At 42.6% G+C, this 24,999-nt stretch overlaps 1 protein-coding gene across 1 annotated transcript in view; it reads left to right on the top strand.

The window, feature by feature from the left end:
• The window catches only part of NRP1 (neuropilin 1), a 323,789-nt gene that overhangs the window by 249,537 nt on the left and 49,253 nt on the right, over nucleotides 1-24,999 (top strand). Inside the window, exon 12 of the mRNA XM_030199076.1 lies at nucleotides 3,040-3,144. Coding sequence (XP_030054936.1) covers nucleotides 3,040-3,144 — 105 coding nt within the window. The remainder of the gene's footprint in view (nucleotides 1-3,039; nucleotides 3,145-24,999) is intronic.

Raw genomic sequence — 24,999 nt, forward strand, 5'->3', positions numbered from 1 at the left:
CTTGGTTTCACTTCCACCCCTTGCTGCTGAACTCGTTTCTTTCCTGTGTGGACCCCCCCTCGTCTGTTTACGCCTCGGGTAATATTTTCCAGGAACACATCTGAAACTATTTTCAAACCAATCTGAAATTCATTATTTTTAAATTATTTTCAGATGAGCTACAAATTCATTTAGGGTGTTTTTCACTTACAGCAAAGAAATATATATTCATGATCTCTGTTTGAAAAATACTGGTGAGAAATCACACATGTCTTGAAGAACCTAAATAAACGCCCTTTATGTGGGGTTCTGGGACAGCTATTTCTGCCACATAGTATAGTATAAGCTCCATTATATTATGCATAAATCTCATTCAATTTTAGCCTTGCAGAGGCGCTGTGAGAACTGAAATTGGACAGAGAATGTGTCAGGAATAAGATATGAAAACATTTCTTCACAGACAGGTTGATAGACACATAGAACAACCTCTGCATGGATATGGGGGTGAGGCGGGGAGCAAAAACAGTAACAGTACAAGAGACATTGGTACAAACACAAACCATTCTTATAATTACAGAGCATGATGATAAGATCAGAGATAAAACTTTACATCATATTCTGGAGGTCACATTGGAAGCCTTGCACTGCCATTCTACATGTAAAATTACATGCGTAGATGGCATACACATATAAATGCTAGTTTTACCATGGTACTATTTACACATATAATTGAATTTCTGCAGGACTCACAGATTCAAAGAGAGTGTGTTTTGGGCATGATTTCAGCAGTCCACAATATGATACATATATGACTGATCTTGCACAGGAATACACATATTTTTTACAAATTTCCCTGTTGGCTCTTGCACGTCCTCCAAGGCTGGCTTAAATAATAGAAAAATGCTCCTTTCAGTCAGAAGAGTGAGTGAAGAGGCAGTTGTGTTTAGCTTTTCAATAATTGAAATGACCTTTAAATTGTAAAATATTGCTTTTAGGAGAGCTTAGCTCTGTAGAGGTGTAGTATCAATGTGAGCTACCTTTAAGATATATTATTTTGTATTAACTCTAGTAACTAGGTCTCATTGTATAAAAAGGGATGTGTGCTAAAAGTAGCATGGGTTAGTGGTAAAATAACATGTCTTAACAGCAGCCCACATTGATAACTACACCCCTTAATTGGCTGCTCTTATATATGTATTTCTGGAATACAGCTCTTATATAGGTACTGGTACTTGTATGGGTAATTAGTGAAAATTGGCCCTTAGGAGCTGCTGAGTGATACTGCTCTTTTTGTGGTTAGTGCAGTGGACTTTGATCCTGGGGAGCTGAGTTTGATTCCCACGGCAGCTCCTTGTGACTCTGGGCAAGTCACTTAACCCTCCATTGCCCCTGATACAAAATAAGTACCTGAATATATGTAAACTGCTTTGAATGTAGTTGCAAAAACCTCAGAAAGGCGGTATATCAAGTCCCATTTCCCTTTCCCCACTAGCCATACAGAGAAATACAAGTATATTTCCCATGGTTATGTAAATATCCCTCCTCTCAGTACCCTTCTCCACCACCGCCAGCTCCAGACTCCGCCCTTTCTGCCTTGCCTCACCCTATGCTTGAAATAAACTCCCTGAGCCCATACGCCAAGCCCCCTCCCTACCCATCTTCAAATCCTTGCTCAAAGCCCACCTCTTCAATGTCGCTTTCGGCACCTAACCATTGTAACTCTATCCAGGAAATCTAGACTGCCTCAATCTTGATTGACTGCACTTTTCATCCTTTAGATTGTAAGCTCCTTTGAGCAGGCACTGTCCTTCTTTGTTAATTGTACAGTGCTGCGCAACCCTGGTAGCGCTTTAGAAATGTTAAATAGTAGTAGTAGTATTAAATATTTCACAAAAGGCTCCGAGTCCGACACTCATTTTTAAAATATATGGAAGTCTGAAGAGGCCACAATGGATGTCCATTTGCTTGGAACATCCAAATTCCAATTTTGCAAAGGCAGAATAGGAGAACACCCAGCACTATAGTACATCCAAACAGTAAGGGAGTGTGTTCTGGATGTGCTTTGAGTGGGACTAGGGAGGGCCTCAAATCTGTACGTCCAACAGCAATTACCAAAGGGGAAGAAACATCCATGTCTAGAAAGAAGGATGTCTATATTTAGACCTGTGTCAGGAATGTCCAGATTACAGAAAGGTGCTCTGATTGAGCAGCCATCCACTGGAAGAATTAAAGCGCGTGTAGACAAAACCTCCTTAATCACCCAGTGGTTGCTGTCCCCCTCCTTCTCCCCTGAAAGTGAAGCCAGAAATGGCCAGAAATACCAGGCTGTTTAACAGCTTCAGGTATTATGGGCATTCTTTACAGAGAAGGAAGCAGGTCTGAGGTGTAGCCTAGTGGTTAATGCAGTGGATTTTAAACCAAGGGACCCAGGTTCAAATTACACTTCAATTTTTTTCTTAAATTGTGAGCCCTCCGGGAACAGAAACATACCTACTGTACCTAAATATATAAGACAAGCCTGAAGGCTATTGAAGTGGTATATATTCAAGTACAGTAGATATTTTTCTGTTCTTGGAGGGCTCACAGTTACAAAAAAAAAAAAAAGAGTTAAATTGGGATTTGAACTGGGGTCTCTTGGTTTACAGTCCCCTGCACTAACCACTGGGTTGCCTCTCTGCTCTACATGGAGGTCTGTGTGGCCATATTCTAAGAATCCTGCTGTATAGACATCCATGTCTCTTGCCTTCCCTGTTAAAAATTTGAACATTTCAGTTTGTAAAATGGATGTTCATGCTGGACGTTTCTGGCGCATGGACGTTGAAAGCATGTGTGATGGATGCCCATTCGGGATATTCTGACATGGATGCCCCAAATGCATTTCAAAAATCCAATATGAACAACATGACTTGGACATCCCATTTCTGATCTATACCCCCTATGTAGAATGGATCTTGCAATGTTTCTCTGTTGAAAAACCTCAAAATAAAAATGTAAGATCCGTAACATATATTCTTTGATAACAATAGCTTTTTTTTTTTTTTTTTTTTTCTTTCATTGCAGCTCCTACTTCCATTCCCACTACACCAGATGGCAGTCCAGTGGACGAGTGTGATGAAGAACAGGCCAACTGTCACAGTGGAACAGGTGATGACTACCAAGTGACAGGTGCAGAAATCATCCTCATTCCATTGCAGTTTCATTTTAGCTCATATCTGTGCTAGTTACTTCACTCATTGAACGTGGCATTATTGTAATTATTTAGTTGGTTGTGGAGAAAATGTATTTCTTCCTTGTAGGTTTTTCATTGGCCTAATAAAATAATAATTAAAATATGTTATAGCCCAAGATAGCACAAGTTCTTCAGGTGTGGCTCAAAGGTTGAAGGAAGGAAGCCATTGCATCTGCAGATTTTTGAGAACTGAAGGCTGGCTGTTGAATTAAGGGTGTGATTTTTTAAGCTCGTCTATCTATTAGACAACTGATGAGGAATACATCAAAAATTGACAAGGATATGGAGCATATCCTACCAGCCATCAAGCTTCTACAGTAAGCAACTAAATATATCCTTAGCAATTGAACTTTTGTAAGTGGGCAGCCTGGACCAGCCAATTGGTCTTTATCTGCTGTCATGTACTATGTTTCTATATCTTTAGAAGTATCAAAGTGAAATTTGATTAGAATCAATTAGCATTAATTAGCAGAAAGGAGCAGAGTGCTAAGTTAAACACCTCATCAAGACTGAAAGCAGATGGTGTTAACAACTTCCATAATGAGTCATTAATTCATGGTCATATCAGTGAGGTTTTTTTTTTTTAATGTAGTTAGATTTATGTATTTTACTCTCTATGTCCTTCTTTTCTGTGTATCTTTAGGTTTCTGTTGAGTGTTAATATATAATAGAGTCTTACTCTCTTGGATACAAGGAGGGTTGACCCACAGGTGTGTTGGTGTTTGGGCTAAATGTAGGTATAGATCATTCTTGTTTGAAGAGTCTCTTTAGTTTTTCCTGCATACTATTTGGGGCATCTCTTACACTGGAAGAAGTAGACTGCATTGTTGGATGTGCGTGCTGTGTTTCCTGGGTTTATGGTATGATGTGAGGATTATGTTTTGTATGGTTAATTTTCAAGTAATACATTTTGTTATATTATTGGGATAGAATACCTCATGATTCTGTTTTTGGATAAAATGTTCCTGATGATCAGACTGGAGAGGTAGGAAGGCTGTATATAAGCTATGATAGGTGATTCAATGGCTGTCTCTTGGTATTTTGTCTTCAGCAAGCATGCTTTGTTTTGATTAAACTCGTCTGAAAAGAATCTGGCTCTGACTGAAACATAGTTGATCTCTACTAATCAGTCCCCAGCCTCTCCTTTCTATTCAGATTAGTGAAGTATCTTACCTACTTCCAGTTTTTTAATTTCTTGGAGGAGGCTTATACTTTCCACAGTTGCCAAGAGTCCATCCCACTGGCTTTGGTTAATAGTATATGTCTGCTTGCAGATGAAGATGGTGAATTCCTTCTTGTCCTATTAGATCTCTGATGATCACCTGGCCCTAGTACTGTGCTTAGAAAAAACTTATATAGAAGAGATGGCTCTCACATAGTTTCATAAGTTTTTAAATATCATATTTCAGACCATCTCTTTGCCACAAATGATATGATACTCTCACATAGCTCTTTTTAGCATCTACAGCTGTCCAATCTGCAACATCATCCAGGCCTTTAACTTTTAATGTAATCTATTTACGGATGACATTCAAATGTGTGTAAAACAGCATACAACAGAAACAAAACAGCAACACTGGGCCTTCAGGATAGAGATAAATGTCGTCCTTTAATGTGAAAATGACCCGATAAGGGCCGTGTTTTGGCCTGCAAATGCCTGCCTCAGGGGTCAGAATGATTCTTCAAAATCTAGACAGATGAAGATATTCAAGCAATCCAGGTATATTACCCAGAGCCTGCTAAATGTCCGTATAATCAAACCAGACACCTGCAGGACGTCAGGACTCACAGAAACAGAATCCAGATCAGCAACGCGCTGGAGACCGGTGCTGAAAAGGACTTTGGCTGGCGGGGGTTGGGGACCTCCGCCAGCAAAGGTACCTGGTGGCAGGGAAGGGGGGGGGTTAAATGTGGCGGGGAAGGGTTGGCAGCGGCGGGGGGTGAAAGCAGGGGGTGAGGGCTAAATCTGCGGGGGCCCATGCCCCCATGGCCCCACCTAACCATGCCACTGATGCAGCCAGATGCACATGCGAATTTTAATGAGTGCTAATTAACATCAGTTATTGGTTGTTAGCACCCAATTATTGTTAGTTGAGAGCTTGTTGTTCAATTAATTTGCACATGCATTGTGGGCATTTGCACAAATTTGGGCATGCAACTCCGGGTGTTATGTATAGAATCTGGGGGTATGTGTTTATGCTAGCTTCAACAACTGGGCACCTTCTTCAAAAATGTGATCTGATCACCATTATTCACCGAACACTTAAACTATTGCAACTCCATATACCCCTGTATCCAGCAATATGGTCTACAAGTGCCTCCAATTGCTACAGAACATGGCAGGGAAGTTCATAAAAGCCAAATCCAGTTACCCTATTCATTCAATTCTGCATCAGTTACACTTGCTTCCGATTAAGAACAGGAGAAAATTCAAATTCCTATCCATTGCCTGAATCAAATCCAGCTAACTTACCCCAACTATAGCTCACTTACATTCGAGGGAGCTTTTTTCTTCTCAGCTAGTCCTTTTGTCCACCTCTCCATTAAACACAGCAAGGTTAACCCGTACAAGGCTTCATGCATTCAGCTGTTTCACACACAAACTATGGGGGAGAAAACTTCCATAGATTCATGCATGAAAACTTGTAATATTTTTTTCACAAAAATTAAAAAAAAAAATCCTAACTTGGCTATTTATTCAAGCCTAGTGGTTAGGGTGGCCTAGTGGTTAGGGTGGTGGAATTTGGTCCTGGGGAACTGAGGAACTGAGTTCAATTCCTGGCACAGGCAGCTCCTTGTGACTCTGGGCAAGTCACTTAATCCTCCATTGCCTGCCGCATTGAGCCTGCCATGAGTGGGAAAGCACGGGGTACAAATGTAATAAAAAATAAATATATAGCAAATTCTAGCCACCTAATGCTCCTAGCACCAAGCTTACTTTAATGAATTTCCTAAAAATTAACAAAAGACAGTGTAATAAGCTTACACAGCAATCAAAGAGAAGCAATGACATGGAATGTAGCCCATAAACAATAAGATGGGCAGAACACAGTCACCATCATTCTCTGGTGTAATCATCAATAGGCTGCCATGTTTTCCTTACAGCAAGGAGTGTATTATATTTTTCCTCCAAGTACATCTCATGCTTATGTATTAGGCAGACATTATTCTACCAAAAATGGAAATTTAGCAAATTAGCATCTTTCCAATTAGAGAAAATCATTTGCATGGCCAGTGATTTACAAATGTCAGAAAGCTTCAGTTGAGACCTAGAGAGCTTCCCTGTTAATAGCTGAGTCTTATAAACTTCTAGACTATAGGATAAACTCATATCTAGTTGAAATATTGCATGAAGGTTTTCAAGTATCTGCTGCCAAAAAGATATATGTTACCACATTCTTAGACCACAAGTGAAAGTGTCCTGATTGCCCAGGATCTTAGCCCTGCTTTCCATAACTTCCATGGAGTCCAGTGGGTTAGAAAATGCACAGATTGCATAAGGCCATTTCAATAACTGACTATTTATACCAGTATCCTTTTCCCATACATTTATTAATCCATGATTAGAAGAGAAATAATGTTCCCTCATCTACTATAATAAAACTCACCCTCAACGTTCTGAAGACAACGTTCTGAAGTCACTCAGTCACTCCCTGAAGGGTTCATGGATTCATGGTGGTGAAGCCACAACACTGACCATGTCTCTCTGCCCCGCCCTCGCATGACGGACCAATCAGAAAAAACACCCTCAACATTCTGAAACACAAAGGACCATCACAACACCGTTCCCAGGCAACACTAGGCAATGTAAGACGAACCAATCAGAGGAAACTACGTGACAATAAGGGAGGAGCATTCCCCAGCAGAATGGCTCATTATCTGAGCAGCACGGAGAGCACAGAACCACCGCTGGAACGAGAGAATAATATTCCTGCTGTGGGTATGTGCAAAAATAGACCGGGGGGGGGGGGAGAAACACTCACTCACTCACACACACACACAAAATAACTCTGTGACACATACACACACACACACAAAAAGCCACATGCTAGCGCCCGTTTCATTGGTTTCGGAAACGGGCCTTTTTTACTAGTCTTACTATAAAAGGCCAGTCAAACGCCCTTCCTAAAAGATGCACCTACAAAATTGTACAATATCTGGAGGCTCTTCTGAATTAGACCAGTCCACTGCAGCTTTGGAGGTGCAGTGCTTTAACTGAAGCCACTTAAATTGATGTGTGGATGGGAGATCATATGAGCCCCAGGCCTCTTGAAATGAAAGAAACTTCCTATCCAAAGTCAGCTGCCCCATGATCCTTAGACCTTTAGTCAGCCAACCAGTCCATGCTATACATTTCTTATTAATGTTTAGTTAAAGATTATACCAAAGGGGAACCACCCCGTTCATTCCCTATTATGTATCAAAATATTTGTCAAATAAGGTCATAACGGCATGGGTGGATTCAATTGAAAGAAGAGACTGAAGCACCTTAGAAAGTCCCAAGTCTGTCTATAGATGCTTTTAAACATTATGGGAGCAATGTAGGTTACTATGGAACTTTGTAACTCTAAGTATGCCTTATAGTAACCTATGGAACTTTGTAAGTCTAAATGCTTTGAAAATGAGCCCCTTATGCACATAAGTGACAATTAAGGCACCACTTACAAGCACAAAGCACCCATAACTGCATGCACCCAGTTATAGAATTGCCTTTCACATGCTATCCATGCTCCATGACAGTTTCACAAATACTTGACCATAGCCTCTTAACCATTATGCGCACTGCCAAGGTCATTTCACGAGTCAGTCTCTTAAGTTGTCGTATTGCAGTGTCATTTGTATACCTCTTCTGTTCCCATTACTTGCAAGAAATATTCATCGTAGGGAAAAATACTTTGAATGGGCTGTGTCGGCATTGCCGCATAGCTTAGTAAACAGGGGGGTAAGTGACCAAAAAGTGCCCTAAATGACCAAATGACTACTGGATGCCCCCTTACTCCCTCAGTGGTCACTGACCCCCCCCCCCCCCTCCCAGCCCTCTAAGATGTGGTAGTGATAGTATATACCAGTCTATATGACAGCTTCAGATATGGTAGCCATTCCTATTAGAGCAGCTTGCAAGTTCCAGGTGTAGCCTAGTGGTTAGTGCAGTGGACTATAGAGAAGGGGACCAGGGCCATATCCCACTCTAACTGGCACACTTGTAGTAGAACATGTAAGCCCTCCAAACCCCACCAAAAACCTTTTGTACTACATATAGGTGACGCCTGCAGACATAAGGGCTAGTGTAGTGGTGCACAGTAGGTTTTTGGTGGGTTTTGGAGGGCTCACCGTACAATATAAGGGGGTAGAGATGTGTACCTGGGACCTTTTATGTGAAGTCCACTGCAGTGCCCCCTACTAAGAATGCTGCCATTCCCCCCTTACCTCCCAATGGCTTGTTTTAATGCGTTTTCTCTTGGATTTTTTTTTTAATGTTCCTAAAAGAGAGACGCACTGAGCACAAAAACGCCTAGCACATGGCCATTTTCAAAAAAAAAAGTTGGACATTTTTTCAGGTTGGAAAATGGCCATAACGTGGAGGGGCATAATCGAACGGGGACGCCTATCTCTAAGGGTGTCCATCTCTAAGGACGTTCCAGCGAAGGGGCGGAGAAACCCGTATTATCGAAACAAGATGGACGTCCATCTTTCATTTCGATAATACAGTCGGGGACGCCCAAATCTCAACATTTAGGTCGACCTTAGAGATGGTTGTCCCCGGTTTTCGGCCATAATGGAAACCGAGGACGCCCATCTCAGAAATGACCAAATCCAAGCCATTTGGTCGTGGGAGGAGCCAGAATTCATAGTGCACTGGTCCTCCTCACATGCCAGGACACCAACCGGGCACCCTAGGGGGCACTGCAGTGGACTTCACAAATTGCTCCCAGGTGCATAGCTCCCTTACCTTCAGTGCTGAGCCCCCCAACCCCCCCAACCCACTCCCCACAACTGTAAACCACTACCGTAGCCCTAAGGGGTGAAGGGGGGCACCTACATGTGGGTACAGTGGGTTTCGGGTGGGTTTTGAAGGGCTCACATTTACCACCACAAGTTAAAAGGTAGGGGGGATGGACCTGGGTCCGCCTGCCTGAAGTGCACTGCACCCACTAAAAACTGCTCCAGGGACCTGCATACTGCTTCCTTCCCTTTCGAAAATAAGCTAGATAGTAACATAGTAGATGACGGCAGAAAAGGACCTGCACGGTCCATCCAGTCTGCCCAACAAGATAAACTCATATGTGTTACTTTTTGTGTATACCTGACCTTGATTTGTTTCTGCCATTTTCAGGGCACAGACCATAGAAGACTGCCCAGCACTAGCCCCGCCTCCCAATCATTTGCCCCGCCTCCCACCACCGTGTTTGCTACTGGATTAAAATCGAATTTAGACGTCATATCGAAAATACCCCTCCACATGTTATATCATCAGTAGTCCTACTAACAGAAAGCATCCCCATGCCTCTGGTAAACCCCATGTCAAAGTGCTTAGGGGTCAAAGTCCTATCTTAGAAATGAAAATAAGATCTAGACCCAGAGACCTTTGGAATGTTACACGTAGAGCTAAATCATCAGTCTAGTGATGGCCATGAAACTTTGCAGAGAATATTAACCTGGTGTTGGGGGGGGGTGCATTTCAGCAGTAAGGAAAACAACACTTTGAGGGTATTTTTTGCCCTAAAAAAAACATGCTGTGCCCAAACTACACCCCTGGAAATGCTTAAGCATGGCATTACTATAAAGCTGCATGACTTCTCAGTGCAGATATGTATCCAGCTGTGCCATAGGTGCCAACATTTCAAAAGGATTGAGATGCCAATGCCAAACACAATAGAAATTACCCCTCCCTGGACACAAAGAAAGAGCTTGTTCAGTATTACAGATGTTCAGCCACCCACAGAGCTGGCTTCTATGAGCTGTGCAATTCAATAAGAATCATTTCTGCATATAAAGCATGTGTTACAAAAAATTGCCCCCTTGAGAGATAAGTCTATAAGGAGCTGTCTAAAGTTCATCACGTACACACATAGATGCCAGTATTCTAGTTGGCTGCACACTATTCTGTAAGTATGCGCATAGAACCTACTTTGCAGGTGTGCGTTCATCTGGGTAGAGACCTGGCAGGGCATGGACAGGGCACACACTTATACTAGAAGTTACATGTGTATGTTCCAAACCTAGATGCCAGCATTTACACCAGCTGTATGACTGGCGTAATGGAAGAAGTAACTAACTTGCTAGTCACACACAGACATGGAGTAGCACGGGCTGCACATACTGTAACAGGATAATACTCAGCACCTTTCCGACCTTCTTTGTGCAACTTTCTTTAAATTAGTCCCCTTACTTTCTAACTCCTTTTTACTCAGTCTTATATATCTATATCTTTGCTTACACCCTATGCTGTCTATTAAAATGTTTTATTGCGTATTGTGTTAAAACATTGGTGTTTCCTGCGCTTGAGCTGAACAGAGCAAAGAGAGTAATTCCAGAGCTGTTCTTCTATGTTACTTTTCCTTTTATTTTGGAAAGTTAACTTTTGGAAAGATTTTCCTGATTTCATCTGCAGCAGGCCCCTGAGACAGGCATTGTCAAGCTAAAACACAGCCCCATAGCGGGTCCTTACTATCTTAAATATTGCTTTTGAGAGCCCATCAGTGATTGGATGGGTGGCGGTAAGTGCTCCCCGCCATGCCATGCAGTAAGAGTTATCTTACCGCATGGCCATTTTTTTTGGGGGGGGGGGGCTTTTTACCCACTGCGGTAAAATGGCCCCTGCTGCTACCACTGGGCCCGTTTTCCTGCAGCTTAGTAAAACGACCCCTCAATTTTTAAAATGTCAAAGTTCAATAGCGCAACACCACTGTTGAGACAAGCACACTGGCTGTCAGTGCAGGCGTGCAGTGTTTTGGAATTATGCCAAATGGTTTTTCTGATTGTACATGGCTTTGCTCCAAATTATATGACATATCTTTTTCACTTACCAGTTAGGAATGCTAGATGTGAATCAAGGAATTTTTTATTACTTCACTAGTAAAAGAGGCCCGTTTCTGACAGAAGTGAAATGGGCGCTAGCAAGGTTCCACGCCCCCCTCCCTACCTTCCTCTGTCTCTCTCCTCCGAGTTCCAGCCCCCCTCCTCTCCGAGTTCCATGCCCTCCTCCCTCCCTCCCTCCCTCCTTCCCTCCCTCTCCTCCAAGTTCCAGGCACCCCTCCCCTTCCAGTTCCAGGACCCCCTGCCCCCAGGCATCCAGACGGAGGTGCAAATTATTATATAGGATTACCAAGACCCAAGAAAATGATTTATAAAATTTGGTTTTCAATTACTTTTGCCTACCTGGCAGCCAGTTATAGGAATGAGCTCCCAGTGGAGATCAGAGTTTTAAACAACTATGCTATGTTTCAAAAATCATTGAAAACTTTTTTATTCAGGAAACTTGATGACAATTAAGTTAAACTGGGTTGGTAACGGGCATGGCATCACCACGCTCATAATCTTTACTGTTGGGGGTTCTTTGTTTAGTCTAATGCTACTGTACGATGTTCCTGGGGATACCCAGTCTCTTTCTTTGTAAGCCACACTGAACTCTGGAGGTATATATGGGATACAAATGTCATGTAATAATATAATAAAACGCACCGTGAACGTTCTGAAGACAACGTTCTGTGAAGCCGGAAGTTTGAAGCCGGAAGCTTCAAGCCCTGAAGCCTTGAAGCCTTGAAGCCATCTGACGTCACTCCCAGTGAAGCCTTCAAGCCAGCCAGCCGTCTCTGCCCCGCCCTCGCCTCAAACCAAACAAATCGGGAAGCGAAGCGTCAGGGAAGGAGGCGGCGCCTCCTTCCCTGACGCTTCGCTGCACGAACCGCCACGGAGGTAAAGTTAAAACGAAGAAGAAGAAAACAAAAAGGGAAGCATGGATGCGAACGGGGGGGGGGATGCATGGATGCGAAGGGGGGGGCATGGATGCGAGGCATGGATGCGAAGGGGGGGGGGGGGAGAAGAGGGCGGGCCAGGCTGGGACATGGGAGAGAGAGTAGCATGGATGCGAGGGGGGGGTCATGGAAGGGAGAGAGGGGAATTACTAGAAATGGATGAATGGAGGGGGCAGGGGAAAGAGGAGCATGGATGGGCATGGATTGGGAGGGCAGGACTCAGGGAGAGAGGGAAATTGCTGGATGGGGAAAAATGGAGGGGCCAGGTGACAGATGAGCATGGATGGGCATGGATTGGAAGGGGCAGGACACAGGGAGAGGGGAATTGCTGGATAGGGATGAATGGATGGGACAGATGGGCATGGATGGATATGGATTGCACAGCAGGCCTCAGGCATAGAGGGGAAATGCTGGATAGGGAAAAATGGAGGGGCCAGGTGACAGAGGAGCATGGATGGGCATGGATTGGAAGGGCAGGACTCAGGGAGAGGGGAATTGCTGGATAGGGATGAATGGAGGGGACAGATGGGCATGGATGGATATGGATTGCACAGCAGGCCTCAGGCAGAGAGGGGAAATGCTGGATAGGGACAAATGGAGGGGCCAGGTGACAGATGAGCATGGATGGGCATGGATTGGAAGGGCAGGACTTAGGGAGAGGGGCATTGCTGGATAGGGATGAATGGAGGGGACAGATGGGCATGGATGGATATGGATTGCAGAGCAGGCCTCAGGCAGAGAGGGGAAATGCTGGATAGGGAAAAATGGAGGGGCCAGGTGACAGAGGAGCATGGATGGGCATGGATTGGAAGGGCAGGACTCAGGGAGAGGGGAATTGCTGCATAGGGATGAATGGAGGGCACAGATGGGCATGGATGGATATGGATTGCAGGGCAGGCCTCAGGCAGAGAGGAGAAATGCTGGATAGGGATGAATGGAGGGGGCAGGTGACAGACAAACATGGATGGCCATGGATTGGGAGGGCACGACTCAGGGACAGAGGGGAATTGCTGGAAAAGGATGAATGGAGGGGGCAGGGGACAGATGGCCATGGATTGGGAGGGCACGGCTCACACACACACTCGCTTGGTGTCATACACTCACTCTCACAGAGAATCTGTGTCTCACACACACTCTCTCTCTTGCCCACACACACACACACTCTCACACTGTGTCTCACATACAGACTTGCACACACTCTCATTCTCACACACACTCTCTCACAAACACACTCACACCCAGACTCACTCTCTCTCACACACTCACACTTTCACTCTGACTCTTGTTAATATATGGCCTAGCTTTGGATCTACCACTGGAATAGTGAGGGCCAAGGCTATGAAGCCTAAGATAACTAAAGTACTGACTAGGCCAAATATCTGTAAAAAGCAGGTCTGAACCATGAGTTCTGACACAAACTGGTACAGCTGTCACTTTAAATCAGATGAACAAAATGGAGTCTATGAGTTTTGTATAAAAGGCAGCAGAGGTTATACAGGGTTATACAGAGTTCTTAAGATGGTGTGAAAAGTATGTGAAAACTATTGCAACAGGGAACAGGTGTCTCAGAAATGAGATGTGAAAAAAAGAACTTGTTCCCAAAACATACTGATAAGCCCGCGTGGGAACGTATCATCTCAGAAATTGAGAGCTAGGTTTCCCACCATTGACTTCTATGGAGAGGTTGTGTATAAAAGAGGGGACAATCTGCCATAGCTTTGGTGTCTGCCCCAACGCTTATCTCAGACGGCGAAGCTCTGTCCGATTGTACCAAGAATCTGTCTGCTGAATGTACCTGATTAAAGTCTGATGTCTGTATTTGTACCAACTTGAAGACTTGTCTTTGGGTAAGAAATAAAATGTATCTATCTATTTAAACCTATCTCTGTCTTTATTCTATCTTCTCTTTACCTTACATTTAGTTTACAAGGCAGATCACATACACTCAGTTTCTGGAGAAACTTAGACAGAATTTTAATGAGCATTATCTGGGAACATAAATGGCACAGAGTATACCTAGATCCAGGAAGACAGAAAGCAGTAGTTATGGGAATTAGAATTCTATTACAGCCCCTAATGCAAACCCAGAGCAGACCTCCTTGTGATTGGGTGACAATGAAGGTGGGAGAAATCAGACAGAGCCTGTTATGTGAAATAGGTATCTTTAGTCCCCCGTGTGATCTGGAGTCAGAAAGAGGTCCAAGAGGGGGAAATTAAAACAGTGGTGACCAGCCGTATGCTGACCGTTCACTCTATCCTTCTTTCTCTTGTTTTTTTGAACGCAAGAGGGGATACTTATATCGTTGTGCGTTCAAATGTTCTATGTCATCTGTCCATCTCTTTTTCTCTTTTTCTCTTATCTCCCTGCTGTTATTCCTTCATTTTTCCCCTATCACGGACACTGCCCACTTCAGGGGTATTGGGCACCAATGTTCTGTCCGTTTTCACCCCTACTTTAAATACTCTTCTATTCTTCTGTCTTTTTACTTTCTTCCCTGAATGTCTCCATGCCCTGCGCTGAACTAACACACCTGCTTCTCTGCCCTTTTCTGTGCTGATCTCTTTCCCTAATTGTTAACCCAGTGGGGAGTTCAGACTCTCATTTCTGTTTTTCTATATTCTGTTCTGTTCTTTCTCACCCCCTTTTCTTTCTCCTATTCTGTCCATTTCTTTGATTTGCGTGATGTACGCAAGACTGTGCTTGTTGTGTGAATGGGGCATAACACCGAATCCAGGCGACTGCGATTTGGAGTTTGCTGTAAGTTTATTTCAATGTTCAAAATCTTTGGATTGGTCTTTATGCTAGCATTCTCGCTTAACAATCCTTAGAGATTGGGCATTTTCTGTTTCCCATTCCATCTTGTGTTCTGTCTTAATCCCCCCTTTTCAAATCCCTGTCCCCCTGTTCTTACTATGTATTCTGTTTTTTCTTCTTCTGTCGTCCCCCCCAATCCCTTTCCCTGCTCTCCTGCATCCTAACTTCCTCTGCCTACCTCTTCCTATTAATCCCCTGGCTCTAATCCTGCTCTGTTCTTCTCTGTATACTCCCGGATCGGGGGAATTGTCTTTATTCTGGGAGAACAGCACGCTCTCAGATTGCTCCCTTCTAAAATCTTCCTAGTACTTACAGCCCCCACCTTTCCACATCTGCTATTACCTTCACTCTGTGTGTGCGGCACATACTTTTGCTTATGCTGACACAGTTATCCTTGAGTTTTTTTTTTTTATGTCTCGGGACTGTTCCTTTTACTCTATGCCTTTAGGAGGGTATCTTCCTATTGGACTTCCTACAACTTTCTTTATGCTCAGCTTTGTAGCTGCTTACCGCTGTCTAACTGCTGCTTTTTCCTTATCTCTCTAAGTATAAATCAGTTCCTTCAGTCCTCTGAACTATGCTTTTTCTCTGATTATTCAGCCCAGAGCCCCCCTCCTGTCTACATTTCTCTCGCCTATTCTTCCTTACGCTGCATTATAACCTCTGATTTCCGTTTCTCCTTACAGATATATAGTTTCTATCTTATACTCCGGTGCTCCGGTGCTATCTTTTCAGCTGTTATGAATGACTGCGTAGTATCTCTTATTCCGTCCCTTTTTTCTTTTGCATCCTTTTGTATGTCTCTTATCTGCGGTTGTCTTAAACTTCCCTGCTTCTCATGACTTTGATTTGTCACTCTATTTGTCCAGCTGATAAGTGCAAGAATTGTATATTCCTTCAGTTCTTTGCCATCCGTATCCAAATCTTTGTGCACTACACTTCCCAGAATACCCCCATTTTAACCTTTAACAGCCCCAGGCCCTTTCTTCTTATATTTTTCTTAGCGCTGTATTACACCCTCTGATTTAGTGCTATCGTTTCACATGTTACACACATTTCCTGCTCTTTTATAAATAACTGCGTAGTGTCCGCTCCTTTTCTTTTGCATTCTTTCTGTATGTTTCTGCACTCCGTCTGATTTATTTGCTGCGTAGTTCAACTGATTGCTCTCACCCCCACCTTTTTCCTTGCCATAACAATCTTCCCTGCCCTCCTCTCTGATGCTCTACCGACTCCTGGTTTGTGTAAAATTTATAAGGCTATGCACGATACCAATTGGGGTAACTTAACCCCTTACATACACCTTTTTGGCCTCTTGTGCATTTCTTTCCGGAACATCCTGCTTTTGTAAATCTATTTAAACTTGCCCGAAGAGCTGAAGTTCTAAACCCTTTTCTTTTTCCCTCACATATCCTTATCCAGGCTTCCGAAACTGCCATTTCTTTCTGTAACTTTTAAGAGTTTTCCCTAACAAGCGCTGTAGTTCACTATCTCAAGGACATGAGAATCTGGGAAGCTTGCCCATTTTAGCTGCCTTATCAGTCAGTCCAGCACTGCTTTGGTAGAGGCTACAGTTCACTTTTAAAAGCTCAGAAAGTAATTTTTTTCCCCTTCTCCGTCCGTTTTTTTCTGTTCTATGCTGAAGTGGTACAAGTTAACCAGTCATTTACACAGGGATATTGTGAACCTTTTGCTGTCTATCCTCCGTCAACTGTATTGCTCCTAAATTTATCTAACTATATCTAATTCTCTGGTATATTTCCTCATGCTGCCAAGTCCGTTATACGCGCACTTCTGAGCATGTAAGAATGTACGGATGCATCTTTGCTTTCACTTCTACGATTACGGCACTGCATCTTAGTCTCACTTTGCATTCTCCTTTTACTCTAATACTTTCTCATTCTGTCTCTGAGTCATGATTTTAAACCCGAGACAGGTTTCTTTATTTTTGCGCTGCTAGTGACAGCCTGATAGACTTCATTGTGCTATACCATGTGCCTACAAAGTGTTAAAAAGGTATCTTTCCTTCAAACATGCATAACTTACCCCTTGCAAAACCGGCTTTTTCCCTTTTTGTCCTACTGCGGCTTTCTGTGATTACATTGCAATGCTTCTTTAATCTGTTTTTGGTATTATGCTGATTGTCCATTTACGTGGCCCCCCATGATTTATGTTATATGATCCTGGTTTTCGTACTTTAAATGGTATTATTTAATTCCTACAGATGTTACTTTCTTTTGCCCTGCATAGATATATGTCTTAATGTTCCACTATCATGTCACATTTACCTTAGTATGATTAATACGCATGTATTTCTTGTTGGATGTTCAACCGGTAGTGTTTTAGGAAGACTGTTGCATATTTTGGTTATATTGTTGAGAAGCAACTGTTTTTGTTACATTTAAATGCTATCCTATTGTGCTTGTGCTCTATAATACAGGAATATAGTGTGATTTCCAGAGCATGCTAGCTACAGACTTTTTCTTGTAAAAATATTTGTGCTCAAATGTTCATGACTTTTACTTCTATGATGGCAGTGCTGGTCCGCTGCCCATCTATAATCTTTAACACTAAGCTACGTATGTCAAAACTGTCCTACAAGGTTTAGTATTTCTCAGTCTTTTTCAGCTTTGTTCGCCTTGCATGACTAAGTTTGTACCGCTTGCCCTAGCTTCCTTTCTGTTCTGCTCTATTACCCTCAAGCTTTCCTTTCATAATTTGCTGTGTGGCAACCTTTGTATACACTGTAAACTAAGGTGCCTTACCCGAAAAGCTTACATGTTTTTCTCCCTTTAAAACAAAATTCTTTCTTGCTACCTTTCTAGCTGTGAACCACACTTTCTGCATTCTATTTAAAACTGCACAGCTACCTTGGTTTCCTCTTGTTATTTATTTATAACTTTCCTTCACCGTTAGCTGGATGCACCGATTACGGCGTTCAGCTCTCTAGCCACTTTTGTTTTACTTCTCTCTAATAAAGGAAAGGTCTGTTTCCTCTCTACGGCTGTTTTCAAGTTCTCAGCTTTTTATGACTGAGACTTCTCGCCCTATAACTGCAGTCTCATTTCTCTGTATTTTTGCTTTCCCCATTTACAAGTGCATAGCTGTCTATTTTCCTCTTTTTCCATGGCTGTTTTATAAATAACTTTCCCTCCATTCTCTGCCCTCTTTGTCTCTCGTATCTGTTAATCTCTAGCTTTGGAATGTATTATCCTGTTTCTAATAATCTCCGGTAATAACCTTTCGCCCTGTACGGCAACGGCACCCTTCTTTTCTCCTGACTATGTTTCCTGCTCTTACATACAACCTGTCTGTCTGTAAGGTTACGTTCTCTTTTCTGCCACTCATCCAAATATATTTCTTTTTAATTTTGATAGTCTCTTGGCTACTATTTTCAGTTGTTTTATTAAATTTGTACTTGTCCTAGCAGTTGTTATCACACCCTTTTAATTTACAATTTATTTTGGGATAATGTTATACTCTTAATTAATGCTTAAGGTTTGTTATTTATTCTCCTATTTGAAATTTGCTTAGACGCTATATGGATTATATCTTGCTCCCGTTATAAGCTAGGCGCTATGCCCATCAGTTTCTACAAAAGCTTTCTGCCATTGCATTGGGGTTTATTTTGTTTATTTTGTTTATTTTGTTTACTTTGTTCCTTTTCTGAGTGTCTTTCTTGCCTTTTGTTGAAATCGGTCTTTCTTTTCACTGGATTAGATTTCTGAGGTTCTTATTTGCTTTTTCCTTTTTCTCTTTATTTCTTAATTTTTTTTATTTATTTAATTTCCTTCTACTAGTGTCACGCCATTAACTCTGATACCGATGTCTGGGACTCACATCCATCGAAGGTGCTCCTTCAATGGATGACGGTATCTCATTTATTAGATTTTAAGCAGATTTCCATTCCATTGTCGGAGTGGCCTGCGGATTCGGCATTATTGCCCACCTATGAGTTACTTGTATAGATGAGCGCGGGGTTAATAAAGAGACGTCTAACGACTTTCGTTGCGATTGTGTACAAGGTGATTCGGGCGTATCTAAATTCTTAAAGGTATTTTGGTTGTTTGAATTGAGTAGAATCTTCAGTTGAATAGAGCAGAATCTTCAGTCTAAATTTTTACCTGTATATTTAAAATATCCGATGGAGGTTAGTCGAATTGAGCGGAATCTTCATTTGAATAGAGCAGAATCTTCCTATCCAGCGAAAATCCAAAGGGTATCTGTTCTCCCAGTTCAGGGAACTAATTTCGCAGTTTCCTGAGCACTTTCAGGGGTAGTAGTCTCCCCTCCTTTGAGGGTTCCACCATTGGAGCGAATCATGGCCAATGGAGCTGACTCTTGGCGGCTGGTAGAGCAGAATCCTAGTTGTAGGAAGCCTACCCTGGGGAAACAGTTTTTTTGATTTTAACATAAGAAACATAAATAAGCAGATACTAGGCATTTATTTATTTATATACCTTTCTGAAGCATATATTGGACTACATTATACACATAATAATAAACACCACTTGTTCCTATCTAATTTCTTACGTATTCCCTTCACCTTTGCTACTATTGTTCGTCTATGATTCTAATGTGCGGCAAAAGCATAGGGCTTTCCGCCAATTGGTAATTTATATTCTGGGTTCTGTTACTGGGACGCTCTTGAAGACACGCTATTTCGGACAGAAGAGGGGATTGTGATGACACTAGATCCCCCCCTTACAAAGTGGGTGATCTAGTGCACCGGCGTTATTATACGCACAAGACCTGGCGAGATCCCATCTATGTTGGGCCCTTCAAGATAGAAGCCTTGTCAGCCACAGCAGCAAAGCTGGAGGACCACACATCCTGGGTCCATCTGAAAGATATACGTGCTTATCCGAATATCCCATCAGGTCTCCTGGATGTTTCCATTGATGTTCCCACGAACCCCATCTCCACCGCCACTGTTTCCAGCACAGCAGCCACTGGAGAGACCAGTCTCACCACGAACCCGGTCACCTCCGCCACTGAGCCCGAGACCACCGACCCCGCACCCAACACTTTTGGATCAACTTGACCAAAGACTTAACCACATTATCCAATCTCCTGCATCACAACTCCTTGATCTGGCTGATATAGTCCTCCAAACCTTCACAGATTCTCCAGACTCACCCTCTGAACAACCACCCATATCCGAACCCGTACGTGAGTTGCCATCCTCACCTCCACCTCCCACAGTTCCTGCTCTTCCACTTCCCTACGTGGATCTTCGCATCCGTCTCATCAGAATCCGTAATCTGGCAGAAGATCTCCTCCAAGTCCGCAACTTAGCAGGCCAGTTAAATCCAGTACACCAGGAGTCCATTGTGTTTTCAACAGTAACCATTTTGCACAGTAACGCCTGTGAGCTGCTCGACATTCTACATTTGTACTTTCCGAATCAAGCCAGCTAATTTCGCTGTACTACAACTGTGAAAATTGACACTCTTCAGCTAAGGTGTTACATCACTACACCCTTTTCTTCTGCTTCCCATCGCTTAGACTGTTTGCTGATGGACTCTTGTGCATGATTCTACTGTGTATGGGTTTGGTTTTGTTTCTTACTGTCTTGTTTATCTATACTGCTGACAGTTACCTTTTTGATCTTTGGATCACATTTACCGCCTTTCCCACTGGCAACGTTACCTTGCCTGCCGGAAACGCTATCCTTCAGAAACCACTGCAACTACTCCTTGCCTCACTGATCCTCCTGTTTTGTATTTTACAAGTGTTCCCACTCCTATTAGTAGCTCGGTCTATATTGTCCCCAATCGTACAAGTACTTTTGAGGATAATATTACCTTGTTTGATTTACGACCCACCCCTCCTCCTTATTCTTTGGTTCATACTACTGACACTCCTCCTCCCACGAATACTACTGTAGTTACGCCACACATCATCGTCCCAGTCACTCGTCCTCATACACAGCTCAACACGCCTAACTGACCATCCATATATGTCCCAGATTTTTCCAGACACCCCGCCTTCTCCCCCAGATTCTCCCCCACCGTCGCCTTTAAATTTAAGTGCACACTTGATCCCTGAACCCCCAGAATATCTAAGAGAATTACTTCATCCTCATTGGGACCCTGCTCCAGAAGACGATCCCAATTGGGACCCCTTCACCCGATACCACATACTGTGTGAGCCTTTGTTTGACAGTTGGACATTAGGTCCTAGCCGTACGGTAATACACACTCAGGTACTGTTTGGAGGCACCTTAGGCTTACACCTTGAACAAACAGACGACCTCCTAATAAGACCACAGACTGGTGACGTCGTAGATTTTTGGGTAATTACATACACCGTATTGGGCACTGCTGAGATTCCCATCCTGTTCATCAGAGAGGTTGGATTGGAACCCTTGGAAATATATGGTCTTTTCGAAATCCCAGATCCTACTGAAAGAGGGGCTATTAGAATTTACCCCCCATACTCATACATCTCTCGCTAAAACACTAGGGATGTCACCTACCAACATGAAGTGCTTAGCCCTCCTGTTATGTGTGCTCACCACACCCATGCTACCTGGAACACAGTACCTAGCAAATTCTCTACCCCAATTTACAAACACTTATGAAATAACATTACCCACAACTAAGGACACAACCACAATCATCCTTGATGTGTGTGCTTACACAGTGTGTGGGGAACAACCTGTGCAGCAATATTTGTCTGCTTATGAAGTATACCTGTGTCCCTTCCCCAATTGCGGAACTTGGGCTCAGGTATGGTGGTACACAGGTTCATGGGTTCCCTACTCCGGTAGTGAGATTCCAGATCTCAAAAAGAGTATTTCCATCATGAAATTGCGAGTCACTGGCCTTTGCCATATGACCAAATGTAATCAAGTGGCTATCACTTTCAGAGGAGTAACGATTGTTACATACAGAACCTATTCCATAGGAATAGATGCCACAGGTAGAGACCCTATTGGAAAATTCAAAATTGTTCCCCCAGCCCAACCCACAGCGACTAATCCCTTGGTACCAACAAAGATCCCAGAAATAAAAATTCCTTACCAGATTGTACCAATTAATAATGCTAAAGATTTGGTGGCACTGGAAACAGGATTTGGAGAGACAAACTTATGGCTTGAATGGGCACATTATACTACCAAGAGTTTGAACGTCTCTAATTGTTATTTTTGTTCCCATGCCAGAGCAGAACCAACAGTAGTTCCCTTCCCTTTAGATCTCCACAATGATCCAGATGGATTTTGGTGTATGTTACAGTTATTGCAGGTTAAAGAAGACATAAATCAGTCTTGTCAACATCTTGACGAGCACCACCCCTACTTACCCCCACGGATGAGGGTTCCACCTGCATTCAGGGTTCCACATCCTGCTACCAAATATCATACATGTCTGGAGCGCCATGGGGTTAAAAAGACACGGTTTTTAGGTAACTTAACCAATTGTAACACAACCTTAGGAAAGGGGACTCTGCATAACATGAACCTAACTCGGTTCTCACAAGCTAGAGCAGACATATGGTGGTACTGTGGAACTCGTACTATCCTCCATACACTTCCTAACAATTGGACAGGCAGATGTGCCCTAGTCAAATTGGTCATTCCAATTATTATAGCATCCTTGCTTCCCCCTCACAGCAGCTCTTCCTCACGAGTGAAGAGAAATGCAATGCCTGGCTCTTTTGATGATCGGGTCTATATAGATGCTATTGGGGTTCCAAGAGGGGTTCCCGATGAGTTTAAAGCCAGAAACCAAATAGCTGCAGGATTTGAATCAGTTTTCTTTTGGTGGGCGACTATCAATAAGAATCTTGATTGGATCAACTATATATTACAACCAGCAGAGATTTGTGAACTATACTAGGGATGCAGTTCGAGGCATTGCAACACAATTAGATGCTACTAGCCGGATGACGTTGGAAAATAGATTAGTTCTTGACCAACTTCTAGCAGCCGATGGAGGGGTGTGCCACAAGATAGGTACCCAGTGTTGCACCTTTATCCCCAACAATACCGCTCCGGATGGATCAATTACCAGAGCTTTGGAAGGCTTAACCTCACTGTCACAAGAGTTGGCAGAAAACTCTGGTGTCGATACATCCTGGACAGGTTGGATGGACAGAGCTTTTGGTACATGGAAGACATTTATCATTTCAGCAGCCACGACTATACTCATAGTGGTAGCAATTTTTGTTTTAGTAGGATGTTGCATAATCCCTTGTGCTAGAGGTTTAGTAGAACACTTAATTGAAACCGCAATAATGAAAAAGACAACAGCAGGACAATATGCCCTGTACGAGAATCTCCTTCCTAACACCACAGGAGCTAACAAAGTGGACTATCTCCCTCTGAGAAGGACCAATCCCTATGCAATTGTTAGAGACACTGGAGAGATGTCTACAACTGTATAATCAGATAATAGCGCATAGGGAAATAATATAACTATATAAAGCTTTATAAGTGATAAATTGTGCAAATGTATGCAAATGATTAATTAAGATATAATCAGTATATAACCAAAGATTTTTGATTTATAGCAATGTATTTACAATCACATAGATAACAATAAAATAGAACCTGCATATTAAAAGGTTGAAGAAAAATATTGTTGTAGTAACTATAAGTTTTAGTAGGATTAGCATAATAGAAGTACTGCCAAGATGATAATTTCACACCACAAACAAACCACATTGTGCCAGTTGACCTTAAGACTCAGATAATTTTATGGCCTCATAGAATACCTTCTGGAATGGATGGTACCACGGTATGTTAACCCTGGTGTCACCCTATGGGATAGGGTGAAGAGGGGAATGTTAATATATGGCCTAGCTTTGGATCTACCACTGGAATAGTGAGGGCCAAGGCTATGAAGCCTAAGATAACTAAAGTACTGACTAGGCCAAATATCTGTAAAAAGCAGGTCTGAACCATGAGTTCTGACACAAACTGGTACAGCTGTCACTTTAAATCAGATGAACAAAATGGAGTCTATGAGTTTTGTATAAAAGGCAGCAGAGGTTATACAGGGTTATACAGAGTTCTTAAGATGGTGTGAAAAGTATGTGAAAACTATTGCAACAGGGAACAGGTGTCTCAGAAATGAGATGTGAAAAAAAGAACTTGTTCCCAAAACATACTGATAAGCCCGCGTGGGAACGTATCATCTCAGAAATTGAGAGCTAGGTTTCCCACCATTGACTTCTATGGAGAGGTTGTGTATAAAAGAGGGGACAATCTGCCATAGCTTTGGTGTCTGCCCCAACGCTTATCTCAGACGGCGAAGCTCTGTCCGATTGTACCAAGAATCTGTCTGCTGAATGTACCTGATTAAAGTCTGATGTCTGTATTTGTACCAACTTGAAGACTTGTCTTTGGGTAAGAAATAAAATGTATCTATCTATTTAAACCTATCTCTGTCTTTATTCTATCTTCTCTTTACCTTACATTTAGTTTACAAGGCAGATCACATACACTCAGTTTCTGGAGAAACTTAGACAGAATTTTAATGAGCATTATCTGGGAACATAAATGGCACAGAGTATACCTAGATCCAGGAAGACAGAAAGCAGTAGTTATGGGAATTAGAATTCTATTACAGCCCCTAATGCAAACCCAGAGCAGACCTCCTTGTGATTGGGTGACAATGAAGGTGGGAGAAATCAGACAGAGCCTGTTATGTGAAATAGGTATCTTTAGTCCCCCGTGTGATCTGGAGTCAGAAAGAGGTCCAAGAGGGGGAAATTAAAACACTCTCAAACAGTCACTCTCACATACACTCTCCCAAACATACACACTCCAAGGAAAACCTTGCTAGCGCCCGTTTCATTTGTGTCAGAAACGGGCCTTTTTTACTAGTAATAATAATAATAATGAAAAGGAAAATCAAGGGGATAGTTGGGGTGGATGCCAAGTAAAATGAGAAAATTAGAAAAAATGATCCACTCCCTTTGAAATGTAATTCCATTGCCCTTTAATGCTGACTTCAATTGCTTTTGAAGGCGTAAAAATCATTTTCTCCTCT

This window comes from Microcaecilia unicolor, chromosome 1 (genome assembly GCF_901765095.1).
Source record: "Microcaecilia unicolor chromosome 1, aMicUni1.1, whole genome shotgun sequence".
Lineage (NCBI taxonomy): Eukaryota > Metazoa > Chordata > Amphibia > Gymnophiona > Siphonopidae > Microcaecilia > Microcaecilia unicolor.